Below are 14,106 nucleotides of genomic sequence, written 5' to 3'. Positions count from 1 at the left end.
CTTTGTACCACAATCTCCTGGGCTGAGCAGCCTCCTCGCAGCAGATCCAGTTCCTGAAATCCTCATTTGAGAGGACACGGGGCGAGCCCTCGGAACTGGACCCGGTCCTGGTGTCGGTCCCATCCTGTGATTAATCCCATCGCGGATCGTCACCACCGCTCCCTCCTGGCTGTTTGTTTAAAACTTAGCGATCCCAGGGAGAACCGCTGCCTGCAGGAGCATCGGCTCTGTCCCGACAGCACAAACCGCGCTCATTTCAGTGATAACAGCCATTGAGAACAATCCCCCAGCTGTCACCGCGGAGCTGCTGGGATTGGGTCCCCATGGGAATTCCATGGCATGGATTCCTATGGGCGCAGGCAGCTCCCGGCAGGGCTGAGCTCCAGAGCGGTCCCGTCACCGCTGGGCTGCTCCTCGCAGGGGGAATTCCTGCAGGGACTGTCCCCGTGCTGGGAGCTCCAGCCCCCCTTCCCAGGCACTGTCCTGTGCTGCCAGGGACACTGCTGGGAGCTCCAGCCCTCCTTCCCAGGCACTGTCCTGTGCTGCCAGGGGACATTGCTGGGAGCTCCAGCCCTCCTTCCCAGGCATTGTCCCTGTGCTGCCAGGGACATTGCTGGGAGCTCCAGCCCTCCTTCCCAGGCACTGTCCCTGTGCTGCCAGGGACACTGCTGGGAGCTCCAGCCCTCCTTCCAGGGATTGTCCTGTGCTGCCAGGGGACACTGCTGGGAGCTCCAGCCCTCCTTCCAGGGATTGTCCTGTGCTGCCAGGGGACATTGCTGGGAGCTCCAGCCCTCCTTCCCAGGGACTGTCCTGTGCTGCCAGGGACACTGCTGGGAGCTCCAGCCCTCCTTCCCAGGGACTGTCCCTGTGCTGCCAGGGGACATTGCTGGGAGCTCCAGCCCTCCTTCCAGGGATTGTCCTGTGCTGCCAGGGGACATTGCTGGGAGCTCCAGCCCCCCTTCCCAGGGTTTGTCCTGTGCTGCCAGGGACATTGCTGGGAGCTCCAGCCCCCCTTCCCAGGGTTTGTCCTGTGCTGCCAGGGGACATTGCTGGGAGCTCCAGCCCCCCTTCCCAGGCACTGTCCTGTGCTGCCAGGGACACTGCTGGGAGCTCCAGCCCTCCTTCCCAGGGACTGTCCTGTGCTGCCCACGGAGTCTCCAGAGGAGCTGTGAGGGCTCTGCAGCGCTTCCCTGGGAACAGCTCCCGATCCAGCCCCAGATCAGGATCCACCCTGTGATTTTCACCCCCATTCTTTCCACTGCCGATGTATCTCTTCGATTCTTGGTTCTAGGAAAGCTTCTGCATCACCAGAGGCAGGGACACTGGCAGAGGACACATTTCCTCCCTGGTGTCACATCCAAAGTGACACTGTGCTTGGGAAGCGGTGGGGAGAGTTGGTGAGCTCCACGTGAGCTGAGGGAGCACGATGGGCACTGGGGACATTCCTCATGGGAAGGGCAGGGCTGGAGTCCCCATCCCTGGGGGGATTTCAAAGCCCGGTGTCTGTGGCACTTGGGGACACGGTCAGTGAGTGGTGGCAGGGCTGGGGAGTGGTTGGACTCCACGATCCTAAAGGTCTTTTCCAACCTTAATGACTCTGAGCTTTCACCAGGCTCTCCTCGCTCCGTCTGTGTTGTTCCAGTCCTGGCGCCTCGTTCTGTGGAGTTCTTTTATCCCCTTCTCATTCCATTAAGTGACAATAGAAGTGTCCCTGCCCTTGGCAGGCAGGTTGGAGTGAGATGATCTTTAGGGTCCCTTCCAAGCCCTCCCATTCCATGACTCCTCGTTGTTGAAACCAGCAGCGTTCCACCTGCACAAGCAGCACTGAGGGAGGCCCAGGTGTGCTCACACAACTGGGGAGTTTTATTTATATCTCCGAAGGTGAAACAACAAAAGCAAAGGCAGGTGGTGTCACAGTCTGGGATTCCTGCTCTCCATCCCGCCGTGGCATTCCTGTGCAAGGACAGCACCTGATAAGGTGTGGTGGAAGGGGACATTCCAGCGCTGTTTTCCCAAGAAGCTGATAACAGGAACAACCAGCTGCCCCAAAGGGAGCCCCATCGGCAGCCAGGAGACCTTGGCACCCAGGGGTGTTCCTGCAGGACATCCTGCCGCTGTTTCTGGAGGAAGAACCGCTGTGTCCTTGCCTCCCGCAGCTCACGGGGATGCACCGCAGCCGGCAGGGGCTGGGACGGGCAGGAGCCAGCTGGAAGGCGGAGCGGTGTCTGCAGGAGCTTCCTTCTGCCGGGGAAGATGCGTGCTGATGTCCTTCCGAACAGTTCCGGGGGGAGACGATGGCTGGGAGCGGCTTTGAGATGGGGCTGAACGTCTCCAGCGACTTTGGGCAGCAGGTTTGTCACAGAGCCCGGACAGACTCCCGAAACCGACCAGTGGGAGCTCCTGAACTCTGGGGTTAATTTCAAGCCGCGGGTTTGTCACAGGGCCCGGACACTCCTGAAACTGACAAGTGGGACTTCCTGAACTCGAGTTAATTTCAAGCTTTGGAGTTAATTTCAAGGGCTTGTCACAGAGTCCGGACATCCTGGCTCCTGAAACAGACGGGGCTGCACAAGCGGGAGTTTCCGAACTTTGGGGTAGAACGCCGGGTTCAAGGGGGGATAGGGAGCAGGCGGCTGGGGAAGGCTGCACCTTCCTCAGCAGCGGGGAAAGGAGAGGGAACGCGCGGCCGGGAGCTTGGGATGGAAGGGAGGCTGAGCCCGCCGAAACCTCGAGAGAGAAAACCCCGCGGGCTGTGCCTGGTGAGCTCTCCTTTTATCCGAATAAAGCTGCACGACTCCTCTGTCTCCTTTATGGACACCGACTTTTCACAGCGGGATTTTCCATGCACTTTGGCACCGCAGTCACCTTTTCATCGTTTATGGGGCTGAGGGACAGGATGGGGCCGGAGGAGCAGGGGCTGCCTCTGCTCGGGGCAGGGACACAGGTTCTTTCTTTCCTGCTGGGGTGTCACAACGGTGTCACTGCCATGGGGCTGTGCCCTCTCCTGGGTACAACACGGGGACTGCCACGGGGCTGTGTCATTCACGGCGGTGTCCAAGCCGTGGGGCTCTGTCCTCTCAGGGGAGGACACGGGGCTGTGTCCCCTTCAGGAATACGACACCGACACCAGCCCCACTCAACCTCCCGCCGGCTCCCCATTCCCGGGGCCGCCCCGCTCCGTCCCTCCCTCCCTCCCTGGGCGGAGCGGCCGCGCAGGCCCGGCCCCGCTCCCGGACTACATCTCCCGTGGTTCCGCGCAGGCCCGGCCCCGCTCCCGGACTACATCTCCCGTGGTTCCGCGCAGGCCCGGCCCCGCTCCCGGACTACATCTCCCGAGGTTCCGCGCGGCCCGCGCCCCTCCCGCACTACCCGTCCCGCGGTGCCGCGCGCGGCGGAGCGGGGCCGAGCAGCCCCGGCGGTGCCGCTGCCGGCCGGGCCGCGCAGGTGGAGCGGCCGAAGATGGCGGAGCTGGAGAGCCTGGAGACGGCGGCGGAGCACGAGCGGATCCTGCGCGAGATCGAGAGCACGGACACGGCCTGCATCGGCCCCACGCTCAGGTGCGTGCCCCGCCCGGAGCCGCGGGGGGACCGCGGGGCGGGGGGAGCGGGCAGCCTGTGCGTCCGAGCTGCGGCTCCGCGGAGCTCGGGGTGACGGCGGCATGTCGGCAGGCAGGGCTGTGCCGGGGCTGCCCTGCGAACGCCGCTCGTGCCCTTTGTCAGCCTCTGTCACTTGGCCGCTCGCCGCCGCCGGTGGCCCCGGCGCGGACCCCTCGGGCTGCCCGGGCTCCTTTGTTCTCCGTGCAGCCCCTGCCCGCCGGGACAGCCCGGCTCCGTCCGCGGGGCTCGCCCCTTCCCTGCTCCGTCGCGTCCTTGCCGTCCCTTGCGTCCTCTTTGGCTCTTTTGGGGTTTTGCCGCTTTTGGGGCAGCGCGGCTTCGGCCCCAGTGCCCGGCGTGCTGGTGATCTCAGAGCTGCGTCCGGCGAGGAATCGCCCGATTCCCTAGAAAATGTTGTTTTAGCTCGGCTGCCCACGTCTGTGCCCTGCTCTGTCTCGCTGGACCAAGCCAGCATCGCTGCCCTGAGGTGCTGAGGTAATTCATCCATCCGCAGAATTCCTGCATCCTCCCCCGCCCTTCGAGTGGTGCCGAAGTTCTCCCGAGAACTTGGGGCGCTCCCGGGGGGTTCGCCGAGCAGGGGTGGGTGTGTGTGTGTGTTAGCCGGTGGCCTAGGGCCGCTCCGAGGGGATGCAGGGCATTTCCAGCTCCTCCCGGCCCCCCGATCCCCGGGAGCGTCCCGGGGATGCTCGGGTTAATCCGCAAACAGCGGCGTTCTCTCCGGGCTCAGCTTGCGGCCGGCCGGGAGGGGAATTCGGGGCTTCGCATCAGCCCCAGGTGGGGAGGGCTGCAGCGTCCCCTGCGCTTCTGTGCCTCCGTTTTCCCAAAGCCGCGCTTGGAGCCGCTCCCGGGGCCTCTTCCCAAAGCCGAGGCGCGCGGCTCTGGGATTTGCGGTGATGCTGCAGCGCTGGGGAGGGAAACTTGGGGATTTGTGGAGCAGCGGAGCTCTGGGGTCGCTGCAGCACTGCCCATTCCCTCGTTTATCTGGAATTCCCGCAGCTTTCTTCCTGGAGTTCTCCCGTGAAGCTTCTCGGGGTGAACTGAACAGTGGGAGACGTTGGGAGTGAGATTTATTGTTCTGCAAATACTGGTTTGGATGGGTGGCAGCTGCCAGGGTGAAGAGTGTGGGTGTTTTTATTTTTTTTTACCATTTCAGAAGACAAAAAGTACAGCTGATCTCGCTTCTGGATATTAAAGTTAGGCGAGGAGTTGGGTTTGATGTGGAGCTTTGCGTTTCCACAGGAGAAGCACTCGGAGTGTCGGGGCTGGGAGGGGTTTGGGTTTTATTCATTCACTGCTGCACGTGGGGACATTTAATTATAATTAATGTTCAGCAAGGACGGCGGGGTTAAACTGGCCCGGCTCGGGGTAAACACCAGAGGCAGGAAAAGAGGATGGTGGAAACTTTATTTTTTTTTTTTTTTTTTTTTTTTTTTTTTTTTATAAAAGGTGACTCATTTCTTGTGGGCATCATGGAATAATTGTGTGTCCAGGGGCCAGGCTGGCTTCCCTTCCAGGAACGGCATTCCCGGAGCTCAGCTCCGGGCCAGCCTGGAGTGCCCGGGGCTTGGGTTTGCAGAATTGGGTTTTCAGGCTCCTTTGGTTTGCAGAATTGGGCTTTTATTTATTCCTTTCATGTCCAGAATTGGGCTTTTATTGATTCCTTTGATTTCCAGAACTGGGTTTTTATTGGTGCAGAATTGGGTTTTTATCGGTTCCTGACTCCTTTGGTTTGCAGAATTGGGCTTTTATTGATTCCTTCAATGTCCAGAATTGGGCTTTTATTGGTTCCTGGGGTTTGCAGAATTGGGCTTAAACCCCTTTGGTGTGCAGAATTGTCATTTTATAGGTTCACAGTTGGGTTTTTATCAGTTCCTGACCCCTTTGGTGTGCAGAATTGTCATTTCATAGGTGCACAATTGGGTTTTAATCTGTTTCTGACCCCTTTGGTGTGCAGAATTGTCATTTCATAGGTGCACAATTGGGTTTTAATCGGTTCCTGACCCCTTTGGTCTGCAGAATTGTCATTTCATAGGTGCACAATTGGGTTTTTGAGTTCCTGACCCCTTTGGTTTGTGGAATTGTTGTTTTACAGGTTCAGAATTGGGTTTTTATCAGTTCCTGATCCCTTTGGTTTGCAGAATTGTCCTTTCATAGGTGCACAGTTGGGTTTTTATCGGTTCCTGACCCCTTTGGTTTGCAGAATTGGTATTTTATAGGTTCAGAATGGGGTTTTTATCGGTTCCTGACCCCTTTGGTGTGCAGAATTGTCATTTCATAGGTTCAGAATTGGGTTTTTATTGGTTCCTGACCCCTTTGGTGTGCAGAATTGTCATTTCATAGGTTCAGAATTGGGTTTTTATTGGTTCCTGACCCCTTTGGTTTGTGGAATTGTTGTTTTATAGGTTCAGAATTGGGTTTTTATCGGTTCCTGATCCCTTTGGTTTGCAGAATTGGTATTTTATAGGTTCAGAATTGGGTTTTTGAGTTCCTGACCCCTTTGGTTTGCGGAATTGTCATTTCATAGGTTCAGAATTGGGTTTTTATCGGTTCCTGATCCCTTTGGTTTGCAGAATTGGTATTTTATAGGTTCAGAATGGGGTTTTTATCGGTTCCTGACCCCTTTGGTGTGCAGAATTGTCATTTCATAGGTTCAGAATTGGGTTTTTATTGGTTCCTGACCCCTTTGGTGTGCAGAATTGTCATTTCATAGGTTCAGAATTGGGTTTTTATTGGTTCCTGACCCCTTTGGTGTGCAGAATTGTCATTTCATAGGTTCAGAATTGGGTTTTTATTGGTTCCTGACCCCTTTGGTGTGCAGAATTGTCATTTTATAGGTGCACAATTGGGTTTTTGAGTTCCTGACCCCTTTGGTTTGTGGAATTGTTGTTTTATAGGTTCAGAATTGGGTTTTTATCGGTTCCTGATCCCTTTGGTTTGCAGAATTGGTATTTTATAGGTTCAGAATTGGGTTTTTATTGGTTCCTGACCCCTTTGGTGTGCAGAATTGTCATTTTATAGGTGCACAATTGGGTTTTAATCGGTTCCTGACCCGTTTGGTTTGCAGAATTGGTATTTTATAGGTTCAGAATTGGGCTTTTGTGGGCTTCTGGCTCCTCGGGGTCATTCCTCGAAGGGCTCGGGTGGGAGCTGAGGGTCCAGCTCTTGATCTGTGTGGGTGGGTTCGGCTCCAGCCCAGCAGGGTGGCACATGCCAAGGGCACAAATTGCTGCCGGGGGGGATTCCTTGGGGTCCCTCCCAGCCCTGCAGCCCAGCCCTACTGGGGGCACTGGGGATGGGCACTGGGGGCACTGGGGATGGGCGCTGGGGGCACTGGGACCCGCTGGCCCAGGGCTCTGTGCCCTGTGCCAGGCTGTGGCACTGCAGGGGCACGGAGCTCGGGATGCTCCTGGAAGCAAAGGCAGGATCGGGATGCTTTCCTGCTCCCATCTCCTGCTCTCTCCCTGCTCCTGATTTTACACAGTGGTTCTGGGGCGTCCCTTGCTCCGGGTTTGGAAGATTCCTTTAATTCTGCAGGGTCAGAAAACCTTTTAGGGGAAGAGAAGCTGTAACTTAAAACCAGCTCTTGGCTGGCTGTGGCGCCCAAGTGCTCTCATTTTTCTTGTGTTTAATTGAAGTTTCTTGCTCTTTCTGTGCCCTTGAGCTGGGTTTTTTATTTTTATATATATAAAAAAATACATATTTCAAAATATATATTTAAAAATATATATTCATTTATATTTGTTTATTCATATATATTTACATGTATATTATATATATATTTATATATTTTTTAGTGTTTTTATTATTGTATATTGCAAAAAATATTTGAAAACCTTTTAGGGGAAGGGAAACTTGCTTAAGACCAGCTCTTGGCTGTCATACCCAAATGCTCTCATTTTTGTTGTGTTTAATTGAAGTTTCTTGCTCTTTCTGTGCCCTTGAGCTGGGTTTTGTATTTTTATATATATATGTTTTATATCTATATTTATATATAGATATTTATGGATACATATTCATAGATATATTTATATATATTTTAAACTATTTTTAGTATTGCATATGACAAAAAAAACGTTTGGTTTATTGTCAGTCAGTGCTGGCCTGTGATATTCTAGCTCAGGTCGCTGAGTGAGATGGCTCACAGTGAGCTTTTCCTATGGCACCCCAGAAAGTGGGGGCAAAACCTCGCCCCTTTTCCCTGGAATCCGAGGGCTGTCCCTGTAATATCTGAATTTAAAATCATTTCAGAGCGGTTAAAATCATTTCAGAGCGGTTAAAATCATTTCAGAGCTGGTTTTATTGCACCGGGGCACGCTTTGGTGTCCTTGCTCCCCTGTGCCGTGTCCTTCAGCCCCTGGTGTCACCTCCTGGCTCAGGTCCAGCCCGGAGTCAGTCACTTCCTAATGCTCTGTGCTGTGCGAAGCCTTGGGAAGCTGCTGCAGGGTTTTTGAGCAGCCTGTGATAAACCGGAGCGGTTTTTAATCAGCATTTGCTGCGTTAGAGCAGCCCTGGGAGGCCACGCCGGTACTTTCGTGTCTTCTCTCTGATTTAAATCACGTCAGGCTGCAGAACCCTCCTGCTGTTCCCCCGGAGCTGCTGTTCCAGCAGGGATTTCCTCGGTTCCAGCGGGAGTTGTTCCTTCCCCGGTGATTTCATTCCCCCGGGAGCTCAGGTGTGGCTCCTGTCCCTGCACCGTCTCTGGCTTCCCCTGCAGAGCCAGGTGCTGGGAAGGCTCAGGATTTATTTCCAGGTGATTCTTGTAATTCCCTGATTCCCTGGCTTTTTTTTTTTTTTTTTTTTTTTTTTTTTTTTTTTTTTTTTTTTTTTTGTCCTCTGGCAATGATTTTCAGGTGATTCTTGTAATTCCCTGCCTGATTCTGTGAATTTTGTGTCCCTTGGAAACAATTTCCAGGTGATTCTTGTTATTCCCTGCCTTTTTTTGCCCTCTTTAAATGATTTCCAGGTGATTCTTTTTATTCTCTGCCTGATTCCGTGGCTTTTTTGTCCTCTTCAAACGATTTCCAGGTGATTCTTGTATTTCCCTGCCTTCTGTGTCCTCTGGAAATGATTTCCAGGTGATTCTTTTTTGTCCTCTGGCAATGATTCCCAGGTGATTCTTGTTATTCCCTGCCTGATTCCGAGGCTTTTGTGTCCTCCGGCAATGATTTCCAGGTGATCCTTGTATTTCTTTGCTTGATTCTGTGAATTTTGTGTCCCCTGGAAATGATTTCCAGGGGATTCTTGTTATTCCTTGCCTGATTCTGTGGCTTTTTTGTCCCCTTCAAACGATTTCAGGGTGATTCTTGTTTTTCCCTGCCTTTTTTGTCCTCTTTAAACGATTTCCAGGTGATTCTTGCATTTCCCTGCCTGATTCTGTGAATTTTGTGTCCCCTGGGAACGATTTCCAGGTGATTCTTGCATTTCCCTGCCTGATTCTGTGAATTTTGTGTCCCCTGGGAACGATTTCCAGGTGATTCTTGTAATTCCCTGCCTGATCCCATGGCCTTTGTGTCCTGTGCAAACAGCTCCTCCCTGGCTTTTGTTCCCTCCCAGGTGTGTGTTTGCTTTCCAGGCTGTTCCTTGGTGCTCCAGGCTTTAGCAATCCTGTTTGGGCTGGTGCTTCCCAGTGCCCTGCAGGAAAATCAGGAATGTGGTAGCTCGGCTGGGGATGGATCAGCCAGAATTTCACCCAGAATCATGGAGATGTGGAACTCCGTGAAATAAAGATGTAACTGTGAGTTTGCAGGATCCGAGCAGTGAGAGGAGGCTCGGTGAGGTGTGAGCAGCTCCTGAGTGGATTGAAGCAGGGCTGGAATTAAGCTGAGCTCCCCAATTCCTGCCTCAGCCCCTCCAGGGTAGTGCCTGGCCTCGGTGTTTTCCATGAGCCATTCCAGCATCATTCCCTGCTCGGCACCTCCCTGTGTCCAGCTGAGGCAGAGGAGCTCCAGCTCCTCATTCCTGGATTTCTTTTAGGATGATGGGTCTTGTGTCTGGGATATTTGACAGATCCCGGGGGTTGGGATGGGAATCCCTGTAATTCCCAGATTTCCCTGTTCTCCCAGCCCTGCTGCGATTCCTGAAAGAATAGCAGGAGTTTTTCCTGGGGAATAATCAGTATTTATGGTCTGGACTGGTCTGGCTCGATGTGCGGAGCACTGGCGTCCATACCTCAAGGAATATCCTGAAATTACCCAGATTTTCTGGATAATTTCTCCTCACCTGAGGTTCTGTACACAGCTCTGAGATGGGGATCTCTGACAGGATTCCAGGGAATGCTGGAGTGGATTTGGGTGGGAAAGGTCCTTAAAGATGATCCTGTTCCCCCGCCTTCCACTGTCCCAGGGTGCTCCAGCCTGGCCTTGGGCACTGCCAGGGATGCAGGGGCAGCCCCAGCTTCTCTGGGAATTCCATCCCAGCCCCTCCCAGCCAGGAATTCTTGGCTCCTGAGCGGGCTGATGCTGTGGACAGGGAATGTTCTCTGGGTTATTTTCTCTGGTGTTGTCCAGTGGAGCTGAGGTGGAATTCTGGCAGTTCTGTTCCTGTGGCACCTGGGATTCTGGAGCTGAACTTGCAGAACTGAGGACAGGAACTCAGGGATGGAGCCCAGCAAGTCCTGGGATTCTTCCTCATCCCCTCTGAACTCCCAGCATCTCCTAAGCTGGAAGTTGTTTTACAGCTTTCTAAAAATCATCTTACCTTTACCGTTTCCCACAGTTGTGCCTGTGCCACAAGGATGGAAAAGTGACCCAAAAAGCTAGAGGAGGTGTGGCTGTGGGGTATCCCGGATTTCCAGCCCAGGCAGGAGCTGGCACAGAGGGATTTGGTGTGGCCAGAGCCAGGACTGAGGTTTGGTGGGTTTAGGAAAGTCCAGGAGGTTTGGGCAGACACAGACCTGGCTCATTCCTGCTCTGTGCTCGTGGGGGGAGGGATTTTTGTCCCTCTCTCCCACCTCCTGGGAGTTATTTTCCACCTGGATCTGCTCCCTCCACCTCAGACTGGGCTTGTTTGTGGCTTCCCAGTGTCTGGACTGGTGTGGGGCTCTGGGTTCCAGCTGTGCTGTCGCATCCCGAGCTCGGCTCTGGTCCTTCCCGAGCCTGTGGAGTTCTGGTTCCCCTGGACCAGCACGGAGCAGGAGCATCCCTGGAGCTCCTGGGCCGGAGCAGGGGTGGCCAGGCTGTCCCAGCCTGTCCTGGGGTGACACGGGGACAGCGGTCTGTGGTGCAGATGTGGAGAGGAGGGAGCACAGCCTGTGGATGAACGGCTTCCCTGTGTTATAAACGCCAATCACTCGTTTTAAAAATTTATAAAAGTTTACTAAAAATAAAATGAAAAAAATAATACAAGCATAGTAATAAAGATTAAACAATTAGAGTTAGGACAATTAAAGAGACAATAACAGCAAAAAGTTACAGCCCGGGCTGGGTACCTCTCTCTGGACAAAAGTGAGCCAGGAGAAGGACCCCGATAAAAAGAATTCCCTCCTTAAGAGGGGTAACCTGTTGCATACACAAATCACTTCATGAATATGCATATATTTATTTAAAACAAGAAGTTTGTCCGGTACTTGTTGAGGAATTCTTGTTAATCCCAGGCGCCTTGAAGTCTAAGTCGAGTTTGGAGAAGTTCGGTTTTTTGTTGATAAGGAGAGCCATAAATTCCTCTCCTCTGGAAGATTTAGGGGTTTTTTGTAATTGTTATCTCTGTGTGAAGAATTCCTTGATTATCTTCTTCTTCTCTTGAGCAAAACGAATACCACACACACATATTTTCTATTTTAATTACTGAAGCTTAATTTCAATTACAAAACTACATTTACTATATTATTAAAATGTTACTACAGCATAACTTTCCAACCTAGCATAATACATATCGTAAATATCTGCGTAGAGCCATACATTCTGCATTTTTCACAATCCTTCCTCTTTCTTTTTATAATTATTTTGGCTCGAGCAATATTTACTGCTTTCTAGTCTTCACTTTTCGTTCATTTTCTTCATAAATCAATCTAGCCTCTTGAAAGGGGTCTTCTATATTATTTTGTTTCTTTAATACCATAATCTTTTGCACCGTTTTTGTTGTATCTAATTTTTGATCCATGGTCACTAATTGCATGCCTTGAACTACACTGGTGATGAGTCGAATGAAACAGGGGATCAAACAAGGAAGGAATATTAGACCAGCTGTAGCGCATAACAGGAAGAAGCCTAGCTTTTTCCACCATTCTATTTCCAACACGTTATCTCACCAGCTAGTATTCAGTATTGGTATACAAATTGTCAAGTGAGATTGGTACAGGTTTAGGTGGTGGTGCTGGCTTAGCTTTTTTGTTTATCAATTGCTCTTTTACCAGATCCTGTGCTTTATTCCCAATAGCGTATGTGAAACAAATCCATTTTTCCCCTTTTGGGCATTCACTTCTCGCCCTGTTACCACTTATTCCTAAATTCTCAGTAATCCAGTACTTTTGTTCACTGTGCATGCAGTTTCCTAATCTGGATGGGTTATAACAGTGACTGTTGACATGAGTGTGCGAGATAAAAAAGGAGCCTCGGTGTCTTTCCATATACAGCTTCTGGTAACACCTGTAGCATGGCTTTGTCAATATCCCAAAAGGGAAAAGACAGAAAATGAGTGACAGAAAAAGGAGAGGTCCAGTATGGCTTATACTCCCACCTCCCATGCCTATGGGGTTGCAACCCACAGCAGGTGTATGTGATCTTCTTGGTGGCGATTATAGAGGCCAATCTGGTCTTGCCCTCTCTTCTTTTGTCACTTTCTCTTAGCTAATTTCCAGGCAAATCGTTTTTGACACTCCTTAACGGTGGTCTCCCACTGTTCCTCAGCTATTTCCCATTCAACAGGCACTAATAATTCCCATCCACAAAATAAAGTTATTATTTCAGTTGTTTCGAGCTCTGCTTGGATAGGGGATCTAGTTGACACTCGACACTTCTTGCAATGGGGGCGTCGCTTGTGTGAACTACAATACCAATTATTCCCACAATTCAAACATTTACATTTAACCCAACTAACATGCCCAGTATTTGGGTGAATCAAACAGGGTATATTACGTGGCACTGATTGAGGTTGTAATCCGCCCTCCTCTTTGTATAAATCACAGGCTAAGGCCAAAATACAGGAGTTTTTTTTTTTCCAAAACAGTCCTGATCCTCCTGTCTGTGGTGGCAGTATTCCTTCCCAAGGAGGGTACCGGGGGCACCTCAAAGTTTGTCCAGGCAGTATTTGAAACTACTGATGTAACTCGGTCTTACTTCCCAGTTAGGTGTGATCCTGTGTATATTTCTTGGATCATTCAGGTCTTCCCAGTTCATTACCACCCATTCCCCGTTAAAGAGTCAATTTTATATCACCCGGTTCAGATGTTATTGTTCACTCCTTAGGTTCTTCCACAGGTCCTTTGATTCTGCTGGCGTGGATCCACCCTCGTTCTCTGCTCCGCATCGCAGCCTTGGTCGTCAGCAATACCTGAAAAGGACCTTCCCATTGTGGAGTTAAAGATTGTTCTTTCCATGTTTTTACCAACACCCATTCCCCTGGATGAATATTATGGATTTTAAAGTCTAAAGGTGTGGTTTGGGGGATTATTCCTTTTAACCTTAAATTTTCAAGAGTTTTGGCAATAGTGTTCACATATTTTTTAACATTTTCTTCCCCTACCTCATGGGTAGCATTTTCATGTAGAGTAGTCAAAAAAGGTAATCCAAACATCATTTCATAAGGTGACACTCCCAGGTCTGACTTGGGTTGTGTTCGAATCCTCAGTAAGGCTAAAGGTAGTCATTGTACCCATGACATTCGGGTTTCAACTATTAATTTAGTTAAAGTTCTTTTTAAAGTTTGGTTCATTCTCTCTACTCGGCCAGAACTCTGTGGATGCCATGGGGTGTGTAATTCCCATTTTATCCCCAAGGTCTGAATTAATTGTTGTAACACTTTTGACGTAAAATGTGTTCCTCTGTCTGAGTCTATCCTATTAACCATTCCATATCTTGGAATAATCTGTTCCAAGAGGGTTTTACTTACCACGTTGGCTGTAGCCGTGGCAGTGGGAACTGCTTCCACCCAATGAGTTAGATGGTCTGCTATTACTAATAAATACTTCCATCTTTGAACTTGAGGGAGTTCAGTAAAATCTACTTGAATACTTTGAAATGGCTTAAGAGCTAATTCCCGACCTCCCAATGTGGTTTTTCTCATTACCTTTTTATTTATCCTTTGGCAAGTTATACATTTTTCAGTAACCTTCTTTGCTATCCCAAAAATCCCAATATACCCATAGTTCCTTAGAAAGTGATCACACAGAGCCTGAGTACCCCAATGAGTTTTTTGATGCATGTCTTCTAATATCCTTCTAGTAAGTATTTTATTAAGTAATTGTCTTCCATCAGGAAGTTTCTACTTCCCTGATTCATCTTGTAAACCTCCTATTTTTTTAAATTCTTTTTCCTCTGCTTCACTAAATTTTGGAATT

At 50.7% G+C, this 14,106-nt stretch overlaps 2 protein-coding genes across 6 annotated transcripts in view; both read left to right on the top strand.

Annotated features, from left to right (window-relative positions):
* RAB11FIP5 (RAB11 family interacting protein 5) overlaps window positions 1–14,106 on the top strand; it is a 447,460-nt gene that overhangs the window by 201,835 nt on the left and 231,519 nt on the right. The window lies entirely within an intron of this gene.
* EXOC6B (exocyst complex component 6B) overlaps window positions 3,418–14,106 on the top strand; it is a 290,871-nt gene continuing 280,182 nt past the window's right edge. For all 5 annotated transcript variants that reach the window (XM_068189179.1, XM_068189178.1, XM_068189176.1 and 2 more), the window contains exon 1: window positions 3,418–3,557. In XM_068189179.1, coding sequence (XP_068045280.1) covers window positions 3,460–3,557 — 98 coding nt within the window. In that variant the 5' untranslated portion in view covers window positions 3,418–3,459. The remainder of the gene's footprint in view (window positions 3,558–14,106) is intronic.

The sequence above is a fragment of the Anomalospiza imberbis genome, chromosome 4 (genome assembly GCF_031753505.1).
Source record: "Anomalospiza imberbis isolate Cuckoo-Finch-1a 21T00152 chromosome 4, ASM3175350v1, whole genome shotgun sequence".
NCBI lineage: Eukaryota > Metazoa > Chordata > Aves > Passeriformes > Viduidae > Anomalospiza > Anomalospiza imberbis.
Note: the sequence above shows the minus strand (reverse complement) of the source record. Positions and strands in the feature narration are given on the sequence as shown.